Below are 23,076 nucleotides of genomic sequence, written 5' to 3'. Positions count from 1 at the left end.
TATTTCCCACATAATACCTTTCTCCTGGGTCCAAGGTCCAGGGTCCAGGCAGGGGTGAAAAATGTAAATGTTACAGAAAGGGTTAGAGATTGCAGCAACTTTAAGCCTATTCTCTGGGGGTATTTCTCTGTGGCCTTTTCACAGCTATCATTAAGCCCAAAGCTTACACCACGTGGGGAAAGGGCATTTTCATATTGGGTGCTAGATACTAAACTATACAGTATTTTAATCCTTATAGTAACCTCAGCCTCATTTTACAAAATGGCAGAAATGAAGTTGAGAGGCTTAAGTACCTTACCAACCCACACAGTTCTCGGTAGCAGAGTCAAAATTAAGGTCCAGGTCTTCTCTTTGGTATGCTTTTACATGCCAAGGAAAGGAGCCACGCAAGAGAGGCTGGGTTATCCAAGATCTTGACTACCTCTTGGTTCAAAAGTCTTCCTCACCTGAATAAACAAGAAGTTGCCTTTTCTTTTAGCAGTGACTGCTGCTGATCCAGGCAGCATGTGTAGAAACAAAAGCTAACCGCCCAGTCCTCAGTATGGTGCAGTTTGAGTTCATGAGACCAAGAATGAGAACCTAAGTATAAGACCCATGCAATTAATGTGGGCGTCTGAGCCCTAGGATATTCCTAATGAGCCCTCTAAAAGTGGTTTGAGCTTTCTGACCCTGAAAGAAAGAAAGAAACCCTAACAGGAGCAAATACTTTTAAAATAAATTATATGGAACTGCTCCCATTCTGTGGTTGCTTTGGGTTGACCAATGGTTTCATTGTTCAAAAGTATACACTTACCAACAAAGTAGATCTTTGGTTACACAGACAGCATATTGTTGATGACTATTTGGCATTTGTTTGCTAAAGTATTTTTAAGTGCCTCTATGCACTGTATGGATTACTTTTTTTAATAGAAAAAGTGAATTCAAAATTCGTAAGCAAAAATTTATAATTTATAAATCTAGGATACTAGCATCTTTTATGATACTTGTATGACCTAGACTCAACACATTCCATTGAGTTAAGTGCCTACATTCTCTGGCTGCATGGCTGTGCCCACTTGCCTCATATATTCCTAAGGACTCATCTTCCCAGCTATCTCAGGCTCTTTGTATTATAGGGGATTAGAACCACTCAATTTCTTGAAAAGAGGAACTATATACCCAGTTCTTCTTCTTCCCTTGTTCCCCGACTATACCTCCAAACAGTTCTCCTAACTTGGGTGTCTGATACCAGAATAGTTCTCTAAGCTGGTGGTGCAAGAGGGGAGAGGTGTCAGTGGCAGGGGCTGAGCAGACGGGAATGTGTAAGGGAGAAGGAACAGAGGTGTGTGTAAGGAGGTAAACCCCATCTCTGAAGTCTGATGAGTCTACTGGGGTTTCTAGCTGGAATAATGTTCAGGGTGATGAAATAAGGAATATGAGTTTTAGTAAATAAATGCAAACCAGTGAAAATATCAATAAAATATTTTTAATGCCTACAATATCTTTTATACATAAATTGCAAAACTTTTATCTGTATATGCAAAAGTAGATTCTCTTGCAGGTCAACAGCACCAGAAAACAAGCTATGCTATGTAAATGTTTCTTTAAACTTGATTTGTCCATTATGTAAAAGACATGGATTTAATAACTCCAAAGACATCTATATTCCACTCTTAATCATACACTAAACACCTGAATATTTATTTCATCACATCCATTCACAAAATAAATAGTAGTCTAATATATTCAGCACATTGAAAATAATACAACCAGTCTCTCTTCATATATTTATTCTCTTTCCAAACATGTTTTGGTCTCCTGCTATATCTCAGAAATGTACTAACAGCTGCTTTTAAGTTATAAAATACAAAACAGTATTTCTTGGAAAAGATCTTGGGGATTACATTAAAAAATGAAATTTCGAGTTCCCATAGACTTTCTTGTTAACAGTCTTTGAACCTTCTCACGGCACACATGTAAGGCTGCCTGACATGTCGTAACCCTGGCCTCCAAATGGACATAATTGCATTTACAGTTTAGAGAAAATACAAAGACAAGTTCTGAAAGTAGCCTTTAAAGAAAGTCCCCCCTGCTTTGACATAGCAATACCTAAAGCAAGTGGGACTGTGCAATCAGAGCTATATGAGTTTTATGAAAACTACTTTCCCTTCACATCGTATTTGAGGATGCCGCATCCATGATCATGTAACATTATTACAATACTGAAATAACATTACTACATTCATGACTTAACATTATCCAATAAAAGGCACATCTTCAAATATTAATAAAATCTGAAAATCAAAACAGTAGAGGACACATTAAAAATCAAGCACTTAATTTGTAAACTTGATAAAATAACAGCCTATTCCAGTTTCTTCAAAGGTTTGTGAGCTTTTTGTAAGAGTGGTCAGGAGGTGCAGAACAAAATGGAAGACAGGATTTGGAAACAAGGCTAAGATTAAAAGATTCAGAACCTTTTTTTTCCTAATGAGCTACAGGAGTGCCCTTTTGTAATGCTGATGCTGAAGAAAACTGAAATGAACAGCTGTATTATAGAAGGAGAAATGCACCCAGAGGTGATGACACATAAGGACACAACCTGACTTTTTCTACCAAGTTCTGGAACTTTTAGCTAGCACAATGGTGCCTTTCTGTACAAATAACTGCACAATGTCATTGAGTAAAGTGCTAGTAAGCTTTAAGCCACCAGAAATCTTTCAGCTGTGACAAGCACTTGATCGCAACTACCGATTTCAACGAGTCTGAATAGTGAAAAAAATATATTCAAGCAAACTTTTGAAGGGGAAAAAAAAAATCACATAAGTGACAGCAAAAGAAATAATGTTCCAAACCTGTTTTATTACATGGAATATCACACTACCCTTGAATCAGTTTCACTGAAGGTATTTGAGATTGGTAGTCAATAGGCTTTTCTGCCACCAGTGTTTAACGGTTCTATGTGATCATTAGAAGGGTGTTATTCCTAGTGATGAAGACACCTTTCATAGGATTCAACCTCAAAATTAAGTTCTTGCATTTTTAAAGTTTGAAACTCAATTCAAGATGAGTCAAAAGTCTTAAAAGGACTGGTATTCCCATTAAGGATGGGTCATCCCATTAAGGAAGGCTAATAGTGATAATCTATAACACCCAAAGTTGAGAATAAAGAAAGCTTTACGGATAAAAAAGAATATACAAAAACAACTTTTAGACCTGTTGAAGAGTAAGGATTCTTGTAGGATAACCTCACCTACTTCCTAATCCCCACCAGTCAATGGCTTAAGATAGCCACAATGTTTATTACAGAATTGTTCTACAAGCTTATGTCCCACTGTCCCTAACCCTCAGAGTCAAGGACAAATGCTCTCTGGCATCATCATACCTCATTTTCTGTTGCTGACTTTACTTGAGACTTGGCTTCTCTCCAGCCAGAACCTAGGTCAGCCCGATTGGAAGTGCTTGGACTTGAGGCTTAAGAGATATAACAAGTCTATAGATATGACTTGAAGAAAGGTGAGAATGAAGAAGTTCCACAGCCTAGTAAATACCAGTAACAGGGAACATCCTTTCCACATGGGAAAAAAATCTCTTCACAGTGCATAGTTTGAAATAAAAGTGCAATATGGGCAAAGAGAGAAGGTGGTGGTCTTGATACACATGAATTTAGTTTTTGGTTTTTTACCATTAATCACTAAAGAATTTAAGATAAAAATACACAGTCATTAACATGCAAAGGTCCAGGGCACCTTGGATTCCAAAATATCTCTATAATGGGGGAGCGGAACGGGGAGGAGGGGAGCCTCACATGTCACTTCCTTATTTTTTAAACTATTATTACTCTTCCAAATCTAATGTTTGAATAAAATAAGTATTTTTTCTTCGATATAAAAATGAAATTTTTAGATAAAAATCAAACAGCACAGTGACCTTGTCTATTTTACACTAAAGCCAACGTAACAATAAATCTGAAAGTAAACCCTGGAAAAGAATATTCTTATATAAAATGGCATAACTTGTATTTTAACTTGGAAAAATTTTTGTTAATTGCCTGATCACCTAAATTAGTGAATAAGAATGCTCAGCATCCAATCCATGAATAATGCAGAATACAATTTATTCTACTTTTTACTTCAAAGTCACAGAAATGACATCCATATAATTATAACAGCTACTCTACATTTTCAAGTTCTCAATCCAAACATATAGGTTAGGACAGGTCACTTTATTGCTGGCAGCATTAATGCAAGGGCCAGTTTCCTCATCAAGACAAAATAGATTTGATTGGCAGCCAGGCAGTGCCGTACTCACACATCAGCAGAATTACGGAAGTAAAGGAGCAATCCTTTTGTTTTTTCCTTTTAGAGTAGCAAAGGAATAACGTAAGATTGGCTGACTTGTGAGCGGCCCCACATGAGAGTGCATAGCTCATCAGGATCAAGGGTGGCACCTGTGAACAGTTAGCTTCGTAAGAGCACTCACTGGGTGTTATGTCATCTGCATTACAGATTTCACACTGGAAAGTATCTGAAAATACTTTATGCTCTAACGACAGCCTGCAGATAGATGACAGTATGCATTCCTTCTCCTTGAGTACCCAAGTAGAATTCTAAAATAAGGGGCTTCTTCAGTCTGAAGGCAGGACTTCCTTGCAGCAGACTGTTTTCAGAATTTCACAAAAATAAATAAAAGCAGCAGCTAATGCTTCTTCAGCTTCTTGGCCTTTCGACGTCTCATTTCTTCTTCTTCACGTCTCATTTCGTCTAAATCTTCTTGCATACCTAGTCTTAAACTGTCAGGGAAAAAAAGGGGGTATTTATCAATATACATGAAATTACCACTCTCTTTAAAAAAGCAAAAATGAAATTTCAACTGGGAGCTTACATGGAATGTGCTGATGCACTCAAAATGCCTCAAGCCTTTACCACTGAAAACAGACTAAGCAGGAATATTTTTACCAGGAGCCACTGCCACTGCCTCAAGTTATAGTGGAAAAAAGACCTTACATGTAACCTCAACACCTTAATATTCCCATTACAGTAATAAATATAAACCATCTCATCAGCTTTAAAAAATAAAGAACAAGAAACATTTATTCAATAAATAACATTCTTTTCTTTTCCCTTCCCAACACTTTAGTTTGATATTTTATCTAGTTAGAGGAGGGACGGCAAGAGGGAGAAAGAGGTTTAATATTCTGAGCTGAGAATGAGGTGAATTATTTCACCAAGTTAACATTATACACAAAGTAATCATTTATTACCCCTACGCAAGAAATGATCATTTATTTGATATCAGGTGGCCAAACAGGAATCAGACATAGGGAATTTCATATTCCTCAACAGGTCCTTGAGGCCAGCGGTGGTACAGGTTAGCAAGACTGAGATGTATCTGATGTGGAAAGGGAATTAAGGATGGGGAAAGAAAAATAACATGCTACAATGGGATCAGGGGAGGCCTCTAGCATTTATTGTGTGCCTACATGGGTGAGTCACTGCACTGGGCAACTTGTACACATTATCTTAATCCTCACAAAACCTCAATGAATGAAAACAGTATATTCTCAGTTTACAAATGGGAAAACAGATTTAAAAGGCTAAGGAATTTGTCTAAAGCCCCACAGCAAGTAAGTAGGATTGGAATTCAAACAGCATGGCCCAAAGCCCCTGCTCCCAATGATGCAACTGAAGGAGGGAACAGAAAAGAAGTTTTAGGACATTTCTGCACAAACGTGTTACATCTGTGCTTACCTCTTTGCTTCTTCCTTCTGCTGCTCTTTCCAACTACTCTCCATGTAACGTAAGGCATAATCGCTTTCATCTTTGTATCTGATAAGAGAAAATCAAAGTTGTTAAAAAAAAGAAAAACCCAATTTTCTAAAGGAACTACATCCTCCTGTTTTTAAAATCAACATCGTTATAACTAAATCAAACATACATTTAGGATTATTCCTCCTTGTTTGGCAGACAGTGAGGTGGGCAGAGGTTGGGTAAAGGGGAGATTCTAAAGTAAAGACAAATTAAATGACCCCTTAATATTTCCAGAAGGCAACTATTCCTGAATCTAATTTTGATCAAAGTACCAATCCAACAACGTTTGCTCAACTCACTCACCTCTATTTACATGACAGTTTATATTAAAATCATGAAAGCACAATATATATGAAAATTATTATATATATATTAATCTCTTTGAGTTTCATGGATTCAGAACAGAGATTGAGGCAGATAACAGCTTGACCAAAAGCATATAGCTAACTTATGACACTACTAAGATTAGGTTTTTAGATCTTATTTTTAATCCAGTTCTTTCTTCTGCTAAATTTTTTTTAAAGACCTTTTCTTACTATTGCCTTCTAATATCCATGACTTCAAAGGAGAGGGCAAGTGCTGACAGATTTACTTATACAGTTGGCCCTTGAACAACATGGATTTGAACTGCATGGGTCCTCTTACATGAGAATTTTTTTTCATACTACAGTGCTACACAATCCATGACTGGTTGAATCTACACATGTGGTTACCACAGATAGGGAGGAACTGGTACACAGAGGAACCATATATACGGAGGGCTGACTATAAGTTACTTATGGATTTTACCTAACCCCTATATTGTTCACAGGTCAATTGTATACTACCTCATTTAATCCTCCCAAATGTCATTTAAAAAATAACTTACTCAAGTTTACCCAGCTAGTAAGCTGTGGAACTTCCATTCAAACCCCGAGCTTTGCTCTATATCAGTGCTTCTCTAACTTTAATGTGCATGTGAATCACTTGGGAACCTTATAAAGCTGATCTGGATTCAGATCTAAGGTGGGGCCTGAAAGCCTGCATTTCTAACAAGTTCCCGGGTGACGTCAATGTTGTTGGTCCCACACTGCTTGCTGTTCAGGGACCACACTTTTGAGTAGCAAAGTTTTTTACATCAAAGAAAAGCAGGTGTCAGATCAAACTGGCTTTCAACATAGCTCTGTGGATGGCTTTCTGATTTCAAAGCCAATCCATTTCTACTACACCATGCTGCTTCACTCTCATTAAATATATATCTTATAAGGAGAACAGTTAAAAAGGGATATTTTTTGGCCCTCATACAAGTAACTACACAAATAATTCTGCATTAATTCTTAAATATTAAGTGCCAAAAAAGTAAATCTAAACAACCATGCAAGGATTCCTAATTAAGAATTGTATTCAATGCCTCTACTATTAATGTTTATTTTTTTTCCCCATAGCATGGGATTATTCAAAATAAAAAGTATATATATCTAAATCTTCTTTAGCCTTACTTTTTTCGGTCATAGCCAAAGATTTCTCGAATGTGCTTGGATATTTCTTCCTGAGGTTCTCCTTCATCTTCAATAAAATCTTCCATTTCAGAGTCATATTCATCATCATCTTCCTCCTCTTCATATTCTCGCTGCCTTTTGTAACTACCAGGGAAGGGAAGCCTTTGAGGACCTAAGAATAGAAAAGCCATTATTTATAAGATCATTAAAACTTAGTAGTCCCAACAAAGTCCTATGTAAGCTGAGATTTTAAGAACTCATTAAGATGGTAGCCTCGAAAACCAGAGCCAGGGTCTTCCCTGGTGGCACAGTGGTTAAGAATCCGCCTGCCAATGCAGGAGACACGGGTTCAAGCCCTGGTCTGGGAAGATCCCACATGCCACGGAGCAACTAAGCAGTGCGCCACAACTGCTGAACCTGTACTCTAGAGCCTGCAAGCCACAACTACTGAAGCCCGCGCACCTAGAGCCTGTGCTCAGCAACAAGAGAAGCCACCACAATGAGAAGCCCGCACGCTGCAACTAAGAGTAGTCCCTGCTCAGCACAACTAGAGAAAGCCCGCGCACAGCAACGAAGACCCAACGCAGCCATAAACCAACCAACCAACCAGAGCCACCAACTGGTCCCCAGCATGAACTCATTACTACATCATCCCTGTTGCTTCATGGTACCCACAAGTAATAGAATTCCTGTCTATCCCAGGGCTTATTAGAACTGTTAAATTTTCTAGCTTAGTAGTTCCTACTCTTTTGGATTTAAAAGACTAGTACAATTTCTTTAAAAAAAATTACAAATCACTAAAGGATCACTAATTTTACTCATGCCAAGAAAAGATGCCAAAGGTAACAATCTACCATCTATTATCACCATAATTCCATTAAAGTTTTAAAAAGTCCAATGAAGTATGACAGATTCTCAGATATGGATAATTGTTCAAACTGAGCAAGTCTGACTTTAAGGAAAAACTCACTGCATCATCCTAATTTCTGTCATTTTGTCAACAGACTGATTAAAAATTCTGCAAAAGACAGGCACTGATCAATAGACCAGTATCTGGGAAAAACTGCTTTCTAGTCCTTGATTACAGACACTCCCTTTGTTGTTCTACAGTTGTTTTTAATATGCGTGGCTTGTCTCCTTAGCTCGGAGTTTCTTTAACTTTAGCACTCTGACATTTTGGGCCAGATATTTCTTGGTTGTCAGGAAGCTGTCCTGTGCAGTGTAGGATATCAGCCTGGCCTCCATCTACTAGATGCCAGTAGCATCCCATCCCCAGTTGTGTCAATCAAAAATGTCTCCAGACATTGCCAAATGTTCACTGGGGACCAAAGTTGTCTTTGGTTAAGAACCAATGTTTTGACTGAATTAGGTAGTTTAAACTATGGAATCTCATCTTTTGTTTCTTTTTATATTCTCCATGGTGCCTAACAAGTGCTTCAACAAATCCTTAATACTGTGTAGAAACTCTGACCTAGCAGTTAGTAGGTACCACCAATGATCCCATACCTTGGGACGGCAGAATCCTACAGGACTGGTAGCTAGGGCCACTGTAAGGAGCAGAAACACAAGGCCACCTAAAATAGTTCCTGGCACATAGTGGGTGCTTAACAAATATTTAATGGACAAATAATGCAACAAAAGGCTTCAAGCTTACAAATACACGCCAGTCCTTGAAGACAGGTGTCCATAGTCTTCATGAAGAGGTAAAGATGAACTCATTCATTGAACCACAAAAGGCATATACACTCACCCTGTCTTACAAACCCCATAGCTAAGTTTACTGCACTTGGAGACATTACAGGAGTAAACACAGAAGGCCCTAGATAAGTCTCTTTCTAGAGACTTTTCCAAGCCATGGTTACTAAAGGAACTCTCTGGCATAGGACAGACAAAACATCAGGATTCTATCAACACAAGAATACATTTGAAAGCACATAGAAGAGTTCAGAGGCTCTTTGGTTATATAAAACAAAATATTCTTTCCAATTTCCTAGTGACAAATAAATACTTTTAGGGGGAGGGGAAATTTTACCTTGGGCAGATCTGTAGCCAGATAAGGCAGGCTTCATTCCATTCATCTGTCCATTGCTGGATCGGCTGATTATATTCTTGGAAGAAATCGTTTCTGAGACAACAGTGCATTTGGGCTTCAGAGAGGGACCTGAGGTACTAACTGTTCGCCCAGGTCCAAAGCTGCTCACTGGTCTACCAGGGCCTGAACTGCTGACAATTCGTCCAGCTGGAACTACTGATTGGCCAGGGCCATTGACTGACCGCCTAGGGGCCCCTGAGCCACTCACTGGTCGTCGAATGTCATGTGGACCGCTCACAGGCCGCCCAGGGCCACCAGAGCTGCCCACAGGCCGCCCAGGGCCACCAGAGCTGCCCACAGGCCGCCCAGGGCCACCAGAGCTGCCCACAGGCCGCCCAGGGCCACCAGAGCTGCCCACAGGCCGCCCAGGGCCACCAGAGCTGCCCACAGGCCGTCCAGGGCCACCAGAGCTGCCCATAGGCCGCCCAAGGCCACCAGAGCTGCCCACAGGCCGCCCAGAACCACCGGAGCCACTGGTAGGTCGCCCAGGGCAACCTGAACTGCCTGCAGGTCGACCAAGGCCACTTGTACCACTGACTGTCCGTCCTGGGGGATTTAAGTCACTGGTTGGCTTCCTGGTCCCACTGACTGATCGCTCGGGTCCTGAGTTGGAGCTGCCATTCTGGCGCCTGGGCACGGGGCCAGAACTAACTGTGGGCTGAGCAGTTCCTGTGCTAGGCCTCCCAGGGGCCGAGCTGGAGCTGCTGCCTGGCTGCCTGACACCTGGACTCTTGGCCTTATTGTGTGGGGTGACCATGGGTCCAGGCCTGGAACGGCTAGGATGAGGAGATTTTTTGGCTTTGTGCTCAGTAGCAGATTTTGGAGTCCCTTTAGCAGAAGTCTTTGGGATACCTGGTGAACAGGTGCTGGAGTGGGGCTTTCCAGCCCCATTGAAAACAGGTCTGTCACGGCCCTCACAAGGCAAGGGTTGGGCGCAATTGCCAGATACTACTTTGGTCCTTTCTCCTGGCATGGATTTGGATGAAGATAAACGCAAGTGTTTCTCATTAGATGTGCTGGGTCTGGATTTCTTCTCAGCATAAGGAAGGGGAGTACCCTTGGAAGAAGGATGCGTGTCTCCGGAACCTTTGCTAAGTTTTGTGCCCACACTTTCTTTCTGAGAGGGTACTTTTCTGGTTGGTGGTAATCCTGCATCTATCTCAGCTTTCCTTTTCCTCCGCTTTTGTTCAAGGAATTCTCGCTCCCTAAGTTCTTCTGCAGTCATAGGCCGCTCTTCTGTCTTCTTCACTACCTTTATCTCCACCGGTTCGTACTGCTTTTTCTCGGCCAGCCTGAGTAGATCATTGAAGTTCATGAGTGGTGGGGCACTTTTAAGGGGGACCTTTGGCTTGCTCTCAACTTTGGGAGGTTCTTGCTCTTCCTCATACTCTTGCTCTGACTCTGCTTGATTGTATTCTAAGAATTCATCCTCTTCCTCCATCTCAAACTCTTGGTCTGTTCCCTGGCTAGTGTGGGTTTGCATTGCCTGCCTCTTCTTTGACTTCTCCTCAACAGGAATCCCATTGTAACCATGGAAATTATCCTTTGTCCTCTTGGCCATAGCTCTTGCTTTCTTGTCATGTTTTAGCTCAATTCGCTTTTTCACTAGTTCTTCTTTTCTCCTTTTCTCTTCCAACGCTAAAAGAGGCAAAACAACATATTATTTCAGGGTCTCGATAACAGTATGTTTATCTGAAATCAGTAGGTGGCCAAAACCAAGCAACATTCAAGTTACAGTTTGAAGAAGTTTGAAGACATCTAAGAATCAAATGAGGAAGTCATTAAACAAGTATCAATTTGAGTCATCTTTACATAATGAGTGGGTCACATATGGGTTTTTCTATATGACTAAGCAAGGGAGAGTCTTGGCTTTTAGCTTTAAATATAGAAAATAGTTCATACCAAATAAATATACCAAGTTAAGAGAATATTCGTACCCACTTAACAGTTGTTATTAATTATGAATCAGTGGATACTTAAACTTACTGAATTAGTTTCCTTGTCATTTGCATAAAGTAAACCTACTGCTTGAGTTTACTCGTTTTACAAAAGTGTCCCTATTTTAACCTTTTAGGTAGCACTCTTATTTATTTTTTTAATCTTTTCGGCTGCGTTGGGTCTTCGTTGCTGTGCGCGGGCCCTCTCCAGTTGCGGCGAGTGGGGGCCATTCTTCACTGCTGTGCACAGGCTTCTCATTGCGGTGGCTTCTCTTGTTGCAGAGCATGGGCTCCAGGTGTGCGGGCCTCAGCACTTGTGGCACACGGGCTTAGCCACTCCATGACTATGTGGGACCCTCCTGGAGCAGGGCTGGAACCCGTGTCCCCTGCATTGGCAGGCGGACTCCCAACCACCGCGCCACCAGGGAAGTCGCTAGATAGCACTCTTAATAACATATTTTTAAAAATTAAAATACAAAGTAGGTAGAAGCAGATTCAGAACCAAGGTCAAGGGGGAGTTCCCTGGTTGTCCAATGGTTAGGACTCAGTGCTTTCACTGCCGTGGTCCCGGGTTCAATCCCTGGTCAGGAAGCTAAGATCCCACAAGTCATATGGTACAGCCAAAAATCAAACAAACAAACAGGAAAAGAACCAAGGTCAAAGAATGGAGTTCTTACTGGAGAGCCAATATGGCCAATTAGAAGATATGGTCACTATACCCAAAAAGCTTTTAATTTAAGAGGAAATAAAAGATAACATCCATACAAATGATCAACATTAGAATATACGTAATGCTATAAATACAGCTGACTCAGACACACACAACAAATCCATCAGCCTGTTATGACATTACAAACATCCACTGGTTAGGTACAAGCTAGTTGTGAAGACAGAAGACTTTAAAATTGAGAATAAGGCTATAGATTCATACCTTTTTTCCTGAGCTCTTCTTCTCTTCTTCTGAGAAAAGCCTGGACAGCTGCCGACTGGACACCCTTAACTTTCGGGTCTTTTTTGGGAGGCCCCACTGCCAAACTGTATCTTTTCTAAAAATAAGAACAGAGGAAAAGTTATACACAATTAACTTTGAAGCAATAGAGAGGTTTAAATGTTGACTGAAAAATCTATTCTGAATAATTAAGAGATCACATAACCCACATGAAAACTTAGCTATAAAATTTCAGGCTAAATATGATTATACATGACTATTTTTAGGTGCAGAGTTTCTTTCAACATCCTCAATAATACATAAATGAACAATTGAGAGAAACACTATTTTCAGGCTATTTTCCCAAAAAGATACCTGGCCTGGGGGAACTGAAAAAAATCACCACTAAAACAGATTGAGTGCTTTAGAATTCTGATTTAAAAGCTTAGCCTTCTTCAGAACTTTCCAAACAGAGAAAACTACTATCACAACTGTCTTCCTCCTGAGTACCCTACTCCAGATGATTTTCATAGCTGCTTCATAGGTTACTTTGCTTTCAACATGAAATAATGAGATTCTACTTTGACCATGGGCAAAGCTGGTGGCCAGCCATAGCCAAAAAGCATTTCAAAGAAATTTAAGCAGCAAGAAGGGCCCAAGTCTCCGTAACCTTTAAGTGCAGCTCTATGTTCGTTAAAAAATATTAATTTGCCACACAAACCCTTTTAGACAGGTTTCCATGTCACCCAAAAAGTACTAACATTATCCTGGAACAGATGGTATTTCTCAGGGCTTTGATTTTTATCTAACTGCATTGGGAAATGACTAAAACTAGAATAATGTTCACTTAAACTATAAAAGGAAAAATATTTCCTTTTATTTTATTGTTAGAGAAGTATGATAAACAGAGCTAATAACTCAGACCAGGATGATTAATCTCTAGGACCATTCCAAATTAAATTTAAGGGCTAGGAAATAAGAATTTTTTAATGCCCTCCTTCTTTCATCTTAGGCAGATGACATTCTTATCCACTCAACCTGTTGCTGTGCTAGTTAAGAAACACTAACCTATGAGAACAAATTGAGCTACTTAGGAACCAAAAAAGTGACTCCCAAAATGTGTATGAAATTCCTGGAGGAAAGCCAAAGGACTCATGCTTACTACACAGCTGCCAAATAGAAGGCATCCTGAAACAGGCCGGAAGTTCCAGCTAAGTTAGTCTACCAACAAAGCAGCTGGCCAAGGAAGCAGGCCCTAATCCAACCTGAAAATCCTACGTGATAGCAATGCTTGAGACCTGACACATCCCACATAGAGAGAAATTCCAAAAGAGAGCATCCAGATTCCTTTCCCAGTCCCCTTGGCTGTCATAATAAAATCCTTTAAGAAGTCCATATCTTTGCAAATTTAGTTGCAATCCTTTCCATAGTGGATTGCGACCCAATATGTAAAGGAGAAAGGAAAGGGAAAGGAAAACAGGAGAAAAAGAATATTGCTTACCTAACTAGATACATAAAATTTATCATGGTTTACAAGAACCTCAAACATAGGCCTTATCCACAGGAAACTCACGTTTTCTTAACAGAAGTGCTACCATGAAGATGATTCAAGTTGCATAAGACACATAGACTCATAAGCAGAGGCACACACTCACTCTACCCCATCCCATCAAGTAGATATGTGAGAAGAGGAAGGGTGGATTTGTGTTGCCAAGGCTCAAGATTTTTCTGTCCCTGCCAACTACATAGCCCAGAGATTCACCTGCCAAATCAGAGCTTACACAGGGCTCCCCCTACCCCAAAATGCCAATATACACATTAGTGTTAATTATTTAAAATAGGATTGGTTTGTTACCTAGGTATGACAGCAGCAAGTGAGCACTTCCTAATTTGATTTCAGGGTAGACATCTTTCTTCCTATCCTGGGACTTAAAGAGGTAGGTAATGAGATATGACTAGCAGAAAAGCTACTCTTGACTGAATACAAGCACTGAACGAGAAAACCACAGTGTCAATGGGGCAGTTTAATGCCTTGTTTACTAAGCTTCAATCATTCGCATATCACCTTCATGATTTTTGCCCTTTTATAGTATACCACTTGTATTATTATTTACTAATTTTAAGAAAACATGTAGATCAAACACCATGACTTATTACTACAGCTTTACCTCAAGCAATAATACCCATAAAATGACAGGCTTGAATTTTAGTTATATTTTTCCAAATCCTATCAAAATATATAACTTAAAAAAATGCAACTATGAGAATAAAACGTATTTATGTATCACCTAAAATCATGGTACAGCCAAAGCTACGTGTACTGCACTTTGGGAAACACCGACTGGGAAACATAAGCACAAGAAAGGCAGAACACAATAAAGAAACAAGGGAGGGGGTTCAGGAACTCGGATTCACTCAGGAAAGAATCCCAAAGACTACTTTGAGCTTTTTTCAAAGTATACACCTATTTTCATCAATTCACATGCCAATTTCAAATTCAGCTTTTGTTTTTAAACACTGCTAAGTATCCCTTAAGGATACTTATTAAGCTGGCCTCACATTTAACCCAACAATTTTGCTGTCCTTGTCCTGTCCGTATGATGGAGAAGGAATTCAATAAATCTATACGACGTCTTACTTTGCGGGCCTGCTGGGAAACAATTTAAGTAGGACAAGGTCCTACTTGATGAGGCTTAATCTTATTTACTGACACGAGCTGAGTCATAATTAATAGTTTCTTACATCCTCTGTAGCTTGATGCACTCAAAAGCAGATACCAGGAGAGTATTAAAATATTCTCTTAGGCAAAGTTGAGATCAAAACCTAGAAATCTGGGGAGAAAAAAAAAGGGTTGGGTCTCCAGAGATAATAATGATCTTCTTTTTTAACATTTTTAATGAGATTTAATTCACATACGATAAAATCCACCCATTTAATATGTATGACTATATTCATAGAGTTGTACAACCATCACCACTATCTGATTCCAGAACATTTTCACCTTCTGAAAAAGAAATCCCTTACCCTTCAGCAATCATTCCCCATTCCCCCTTCACCTATGCCCCTGGCAGCCACTAATCTACTTTCTGTTTCTATGATTTGCCAGTTCTGGACATTTCATATAAATGAAATCATGCACCTAGTGTACCATTACATAGTGACTGAGATGCATCATAAAATAAGGTAAAATTTAGAAGCCGTAGGTAAATGATTATGTAGATAATTGATTATACAAAGTAGGTAAGATTTTTCAATTAAAAAAACTTTTTTTTCTTCATCTGCTCCAGAATTTCTACGTGAAACTCTCTCTCATCAGATTTTACTGAACACTTACAAGTGTCATCAAAACACCAACAGGGTTACTACCCAAGGCTTTATTAGGCTGGAGTTGGAGAGCCGGAGTAGGGAGCTAGATGGATTCGAGCTTTACAGACGGCAACCTTCCTCACCACCCCACTTCCGACAGCAGTAGCTCCAGCCTGAGCGCCAGCCTGCCCAACACATTCCAGACTTGCCAGCCCCCACAACCACATGAGCCAATTCCCTAAGACATATCCTACTGGTTCTGTTTTTCTGGAGAAGCCTGACTGCTACAGTGGTCTTTCCTATCTTACTACTTTCACTTAGCATAATGTTTTCAAGGTTCATGTTGTAACATAGTCAGTACTTCATTGCTTTTATGGATGAATAATTTTTCATTGTATGGATATACCACATTTATCTAATCATCAGTTAATGGATATTTAGATTGTTTCCACTTTTTGGCTATTATGAATAATGCTGCTGTGAACATCTGTGTACAAGTTTTTCTGTGAACGTGTATTTTCCTTTCTCTTAGGTCTATCACTATAGACGTTCCTAACATTGAGCTGGCTAGACTTTTGAAAAAGGGGTTGCAGTCAGACCCTGGTATTAGAAGATTTGCTGTAACAGAATATTTTATTAGACAGTCTCCTTCCCCCACAGAGGTGCCCAGCAGAGAACCATGTGTTGAAAAGAAAGCTTCAGGCTGGGATTACATTATATTCCATTTAATAAGGCAGGAGAACTGTCTGCACTTTCTCCCACATCAGATGGTCACATTTAGCTCTAGCAGCAACACATCAAGATGCATCCACCAATTCTGTATCTGACTCAAGGCACCAGGCTGCTTCATTGTTTGAGCTTCATGAAAAGCAGCTGGACAAGAGTTTCTTTTATCCTAAGTGTATCCATTTTATTATACTGCAAGCCAACTCAGTCATTCTGCTGGGCCCCAGTGAACGATCCACAACAGTGAAAGCTCATGCCATCGAAATACAGTATCAGAGATTTTGCCAATATTTGTAATTCTGAAGCCAAGTGACCTAGAAAATATTAAGTCACTTTTAAACACATGTGTTCCTTGCATTGAAACTATACTGTCATGGTCAGATTAAGAAAATAAGGAGCTTTCAGTCTGGAAATATATGTTCACCAAATATGTTATATTAGAATCAATAGTCAATTCCTTCTTGAAAGCTGTTCTTTACTCAGGAGATAATATATTGTTGTAATTGTAGAAAATATAAATTTCCTGATGGTTTTATATAAATTAGAGGTTTATCATTGGTTACAAATAGGAGTTAGAAATATTCAAAGAATATATCCAGGACTTCCCTGTTGGCGCAGTGGTTGAGAGTCCGCCTGCCGATGCAGGGGACGCGGGTCTGTGCCCCGGTCCGGGAAGATCCCACATGCCCTGGAGTGGCTAGGCCTGTGAGCCATGGCCGCTGAGCCTGCGCGTCCGGAGCCTGTGCTCCACAACGGGAGAGGCCACAGCAGTGAGAGGCCCGCGTACCGCAAAAAAAAGAAAAGAATCCGCCTGCCAATGCAGGGGACATGGGTTCAAGCCCTGGTCCAGGAATATCCCACATGCCATGGAGCAACTAAGTCCATGCGTGACAACTACTGAGCCTGCGCCCTAGAGCCCACGAGTCACAACTACTGAGCCCGCGAGCCACAACTAATGAAGCCCGTGCGTCTACAGCCTGTGCTTCACAACAAGAGAAGCCACCGCAATGAGAAGCCCCGCGCACCGCAATGAAGAGTAGCCCCCACCCGCTGCAACTAGAGAAAGCCTGCGCGCAGCAACGAAGACCCAACGCAGCCAAAATAAAAAAGAATTTATCCTTAACTTTAATAATGACTGCACAACTTCTACAATCCTCTCAAAACATCATACTCAGGGAATGAATGCAGGCCTGGAAAACCACTGATTTGCATTAGGCTTGCTTAGCTGGGTAGCTAAGAGGGTGAAAATAAAACCACCAAAAAGCATGCTATTCGAGACTGCTATGGGGTCAAATGTAAATTTTACTATTATTGTGTTTAAAAAATATACCAGATTATATAAGATGTATTAATAGTATCAAATAGATACCTCAGAGCCTCTGGTCCAACCTCATGTTAGAAATGGCCCCCAAAAGACAACTGTGTATTTACTGTCTATCACTCACACAATTTGTAGCAGTGTCTGAATTAGAATCTAGGTCTCCTGACTCAGGGGCAAAAGTGTTCCCACTACAACATGCTTCACTTCTAACCTAACCCCAATATTTTCATCTCTAGCTCGAACCTCATTCTTAAATGCCATTCCCTAATTTCTACCTGCCTCTTAGATCGTGCCATTACCCCAAACAGGTCCACCACTGAACTTTCCCTCAACCTCACTCTATTTCTGTTAACTATGCTGGCACTCTCCCAAACAGGCTGTATATCTCTGTCCTCCAGTTTCCATATGCTGTTAGTTTGGTCTTTAAATTTCTCTCCCATCAGACTTTACTGTACACTGAGAAGTGTCATCAAAAAAACAATAGGGTTACTGCCCAAGGCTATATTAGGCTGGAGTTGGGGATAGGGAGCTAGATGGATTCAGGCTTTATAGAAGACAACCTTCCTCACCACTCCATTTCCAAAAGGCTCTCCTCATTCAACACAGGGTGGTGATTAAGAGCAAGATCTCTGAAGCCAGTTTGCCTGGACTACATTCTCTGCTCTGCCATGACTAACCCTGTCACTTATTAGCTGTGTGACTCTGGGAACGTTTCTTCATCTCCCTGGACTTCAGTTTCCTGATCTGTAAAACAAGCTTCCATATATAGTTATTATGATGATTAAATTAATTAATATACAAAAAGTGCCTAGAACAGTGCCTGGCACAAAGGAAGCACTATAAATGTTAATTGTTGTTACTCTTATCCTTATTATTCATAAAGAGATTGTCTAGGTAGTGATGGGGAAGAGAAAGAATCTCTGTGGGGCAGTAGTTTCTAAAAGACCCCTTCCCTAAAACACCAGTTCAGAAGTACTGCTCCAGGCTAGAAATCTAAAGCTGCCCCAGGCACTACAAAAGTCATCTTCAGATCTAAGAGTGGGAAATAATCCAGTTATAATCAACTATCGTCAAGGGCTACAAAGTGACTGCCTGCAGAAACTTTTTTGTTGGCCTGTACTATTCTTTAAAAGGAAGTACAGATGGACAAAAAGCACACGAAAAGAGGCTCAACATCACTAATTATTAGAGAAATGCAAATCAAAACTACAGAATGGTCATCATCAAAAAATCTACAAACAATAAATGCTAGAGAGGGTGTGGAGAAAACGGAACCCTCCTTCACTGTTGATGGCAATGTAAATTGGTACAACCATTATGGAGGACAGCATGAAGGTTCCTTAAAAAACTAAATACAGAATGACCATATGATCCAGTAATCCCACTCCTGGGCATATATCTGGAGAAAACCATAATTCGAAAAGACACATGCACACCTATGTTCACTGCAGCACTATTTACAATAGCCAAGACATGGAAGCAACCTAAATGTCCACTGACATAGGAGTGGATAAAAATGTGATACATATATACAGTGGCATATTACTCAGCCATAAAAAAGAACAAAATAATGCTATTTGCAGTGACATGGATGGACCTAGAGATTGTCATACTGAGTGAAGTCAGACAGAGAAAGACAAATATCATATGATATCGCTTATACGTGGACTCTAAAAAAAAAATGGTACAAATGAACTTATTTACAAAACAGAAATAGAGTCACAGATGTAGAAAACAAACTTATGGTTACCAGAGGAAAGGGCGGGGAGGGATAAATCAGAAGATTGGGGTTGACATATACACACTACTATATATAAAACAGATAATAAGGACCTTTTATTATCTAATAAAATAGATAATAACGACTGTGTATAGCACAGGGAACTGTTCAATACTCTGTAATGGCCTATATGGGAAAAGAATCTAAAAAAGAGTGGATATATGTATATGTATAACTGCTTCACTTTACTGTTCACCAGAAACTAACACAACATTGTAAATCAACTATACTCCAATAATAATTTAAAAAAAATTTTAAGCTTTTTAAAAATAAAAAAGGAAATATAACCAGCACAAGGAATATAGCTTGTATTTTATAATAATTTTATATAAGTCAACTATACTTCAATTTAAAAAAAAGGAAATGTTACTACTATAAAGTACCTATATTCTTACCCTCAAGGGTCTATAGCTCCCCAAATCCTTATATCCTTATATGAAGGCTTCCCCTTACTTTTTGATCTGAGGGTCACACCAGAGCTACAGTATCTTGTCTGGGATGATTTTCAGACTGATCGTGAGAAAGACCATTTAACTTGCCTCATGCACTACAAGCCATCAATTATAGTTACTTGTAACCTGTAAGAATCCAGATTCTAAGCTCTTCTATTATACTAAACAAGACAACCACTTTGTTTTTGTTAGAGCAACCCAGGGAGAAAAATATTAAGGGCAAGGTTACCAAAAATATCTTTCCTCCTTTAAAATAACAGAGCTAATAACAGTGACTGGTTACATCACCTTGATCAGCTGTTTTTTTGTATTCAGTTTTCCACTGAGAAATGATAGCATGCCTAATATTTCTAGGCATGATGCAATCCTTCTTTTATTTTAACTAAAACATTATAAAGGTAACTATTTCTCTTAAAAAGAAACAATGTAAAAGAAAGCTGTCTCAATGGGAACTGTTCATTGCTTTTCAAGTCAGATATAGTAGACACACCTTAAAAATAAAAGCCCTGCAAACAGTTCCAAATGGCTGTACAGGTGTTTCAGCTTTTAGCCTCCCTTGGATTTTAGTCCAATCAATGCTAGTGTACTTCTTTTCTGTAGCAAAGGTGTGACACAGGAACTTGATGACTGAAATCAAAAGTCAGCTCCGATAGGATCCAAATGGAAGGTGGGGGAAGAGATGGCTAAAAGAGAAACATGAACCAAGCACTAGAGAGCGATGGAGTTATCTGCAATTACTGCAAAGCCTCTGTGGTTCTCAGACCATAATTCAATCAATAAAGTTTTTGTCAAGCAGGGTGTGTGTGTGTGTGTGTGTGTGTGTGTGTGTCCGTGCAGAAATGTTTTTCTTGACTTGGATGGTGGCTTATAAGGATACTTGCTTTGTAACAGTCTTACACTGTACAATACGTGTTAGATTTCACAAGTGATAGTGTGCTCTAAAAGGCTTTACTTTGAGCTGATAAAGCAAATATTCAATAACTTAAAATAATTAGATGAATCGAGTAAAAACAAGATAATGGATTAAATTAAATACAATCTTGCTCTATTCCTCAATAGTTTCTTCTGTGACTTACTTTCATCTGAAGTAAAAAGATAAGAGTTATAATGCTGATAACTAAATCAAACTTCCAGGCTTACTAGCTTTTGGGGTGGGTGGGAGGGAAAAGCATGCTTTCATGAAGTACATGCCTATGTTCATCTATTAAATTTTAAATGACCGCCAATTTACCCATTTCCCTTTTTGCTTTCAATCTTTGTTATTCCAATCATAGATAAATCGATAATATATATATTCTGAAATACAGACATAGTTTGAAAACTTCTGCTCTATGAAATATGTACTTTTCTCTCAGCAACCATTGGTTTTTAGAATAAGAAACGAGTAACTTGGTTCTGATTCTTCCACAGAATAGTCTTCGGCATCAGGGCTAGTATTATCTATCTCTGACCTCCACTGAAATTGAGTAAGATGTAGAATGAGATATGGACCTAATTTATGCAAATATGAATGTTACTAGATCCAATATCGACTTGTCTAGGAAATTTACAGATGCAGAAAGTAATTCTGTCATTCAAGATTTCATAACTTCAAGATCATTCGGAGTATTTGGGATGGGATGTGAATATATATAATAAGCTGATGAATATCAGTTTTATTTACCAGTTATTTTACTATTTTTAGATCAATATCTTCAAAAGAGTAAAGAGAATGAGCCAGCCTCAAAAGACAAGAAAAGCACAGGGGAGGGAAAAAAATATTGCAAATATACAAAAATCTAAGAAATGAATAGTGAGAGCTCAATAAGGTCCAGTTGAATTGACTTTAAAAGAGAGCCATTTGAGCTCTACACCTCATCGCTCAAACTGCAGGTAACACAATGCAATCTATCGGTTTACAGCTGGGCTGTGGTACCCTCTGATGATAGAGAAATGATTAGTTTATGCAAAACAGCTACACCCCCGCAAAGCAGGCACTCTCACTCACTACCTCATTTAAAGTCTTACACCGCTCTGCGAATATTAGCGAATTAGCAAACCTTAGTGAGTAAATGGGACCTAGATTTGAAACAAAGACAAATCTGGAAGACCACAAATAAATGGAAGCTGAAACTATTTCACTCATTCTGTTGGCCAAGGATTTCGTGGAATCCACTCAACTCCCGCCTTGGGAGGTGATAATTCAATCACCTGGTTGGTTGGGAGTGGGTGGGACCACAAGTCAAAGAACTTTTTTGGGAAATCACAAAACGTTTGACCCAAAGATCAGCGGGAAATCGCCTCAAAAGCTATCAGGCCAAGTCCCTAAAATTCCTGAACTCCCCAACCTCTGGGTTGAAGTTTACGCCGAAGCTAGAAACTACTAGCGCTAGATTCCACTATGTGCCAGGCATGGCTCTACTCACCAGCGCAAAGTTGCAGGGTGTTAACAGCCTAAACAAGCCGCTCGTCAGAAGGCTCCCGCCTCGCATCTCAAGCCCGTCTTCACCCCCAGTACTCAGAAGTACATGTCCAAGAGAAAAAAACAAAACCACCAACCAACCAACAAACAAAAACGGCGTCCAGGTCTTTCCTTTCCCGGAGCCGACAGACGGATTCCTGGAAGTTCCATGGGCCACACATTCGGAACTGAAAGTCCAGGATCTCCTACAGTCGCGCCCCGGCTGGTACTTACCGGCACGTTGTTGACACCTTGTGCTTTGGAAGCTATCAGGAGAACTTCCCTGAAGTCCATTCTGGCCGAGGCGGAGGGCTGGGCCAGCCTCTCGGAGAAGAGTGAATCTGCGCCTTACCGAGGCGACCAGCAACATCCGAATGAACTGCCTGACCAACCCCTCTCCCACCCCTCCTCTGCACAACCACTTCCGGAGCCTTCCAAAGCTGTCTGCCCACCCCCTTTCCTCCAGCGGCCAGTACCCTTCCAGGTCCGCCGCTTCCCTCGCGATTCTTTGGCGTAACTTCCGCTTTCAGGCTCGAGACACGTAGAAACGTAGTACGTGGCTGTTGGCGTCGGCTCGAAGGGGCGGGACTAAGCCCTTCACCGACCAATGAGACTCGGCCTAGTAAACTGTGGGGTGTGGCCAAGGGAGAATCGCTACCCTGAGGGCCTTGGCTTGAGGCGTGACAATTATGATGCTCATTGTGAGCCCTCGGTAGGGTGGGCGAGGTGAGGGGTTACCTACCAGGCCTGGGTTCGCTGGGTGTCACAGGTGGACGCTCAGGTTTGAGACGGCGGCGTCCCAACAGCAGAACCGACAGGTCTCGAGC

General features: G+C 40.3%; 1 protein-coding gene across 2 annotated transcripts; it reads right to left on the bottom strand.

Annotated features, from left to right (window-relative positions):
• Positions 1-1,449: 1,449 nt before the first annotated feature.
• SPTY2D1 (SPT2 chromatin protein domain containing 1) lies at positions 1,450-22,716 on the bottom strand. Of its 2 annotated transcripts, XM_067749665.1 has the most exons (7): positions 22,484-22,716; positions 14,967-15,055; positions 12,228-12,342; positions 9,300-10,997; positions 7,268-7,439; positions 5,730-5,807; positions 1,450-4,771 (listed from the first exon to the last, which is right to left on the bottom strand). In XM_067749665.1, exons 4-7 carry the CDS (start codon positions 10,918-10,920, stop codon positions 4,678-4,680), a joined length of 1,965 nt encoding a protein of 654 aa, XP_067605766.1. In that variant the 5' UTR covers positions 10,921-10,997; positions 12,228-12,342; positions 14,967-15,055; positions 22,484-22,716; the 3' UTR covers positions 1,450-4,677. The 2 variants fall into 2 exon arrangements, with proteins under 2 accessions (XP_067605766.1, XP_067605764.1); XM_067749663.1 differs by lacking the exon at positions 14,967-15,055 and having other exon boundaries at positions 22,484-22,714.
• Positions 22,717-23,076: the final 360 nt, after the last annotated feature.

The sequence above is a fragment of the Pseudorca crassidens genome, chromosome 9, assembly GCF_039906515.1.
Source record: "Pseudorca crassidens isolate mPseCra1 chromosome 9, mPseCra1.hap1, whole genome shotgun sequence".
Lineage (NCBI taxonomy): Eukaryota > Metazoa > Chordata > Mammalia > Artiodactyla > Delphinidae > Pseudorca > Pseudorca crassidens.
This window is presented reverse-complemented; position numbering and strand designations above follow the sequence as displayed.

Bases quoted from the DNA above. Each gene is read 5' to 3' on its own strand.
- SPTY2D1 (XM_067749663.1), bottom strand. From the start codon at position 22,543: ATGGACTTCAGGGAAGTTCTCCTGATAGCTTCCAAAGCACAAGGTGTC. The intron at 12,343-22,483 runs GTAAGTACCAGC...TCTTATTTTTAG, and splicing joins AAGGTGTCAACAACGTGCCG to AAAAGATACAGTTTGGCAGT. The intron at 7,440-9,299 runs GTAAAATTTCCC...TTCTATTCTTAG, and splicing joins TGGCTACAGATCTGCCCAAG to GTCCTCAAAGGCTTCCCTTC.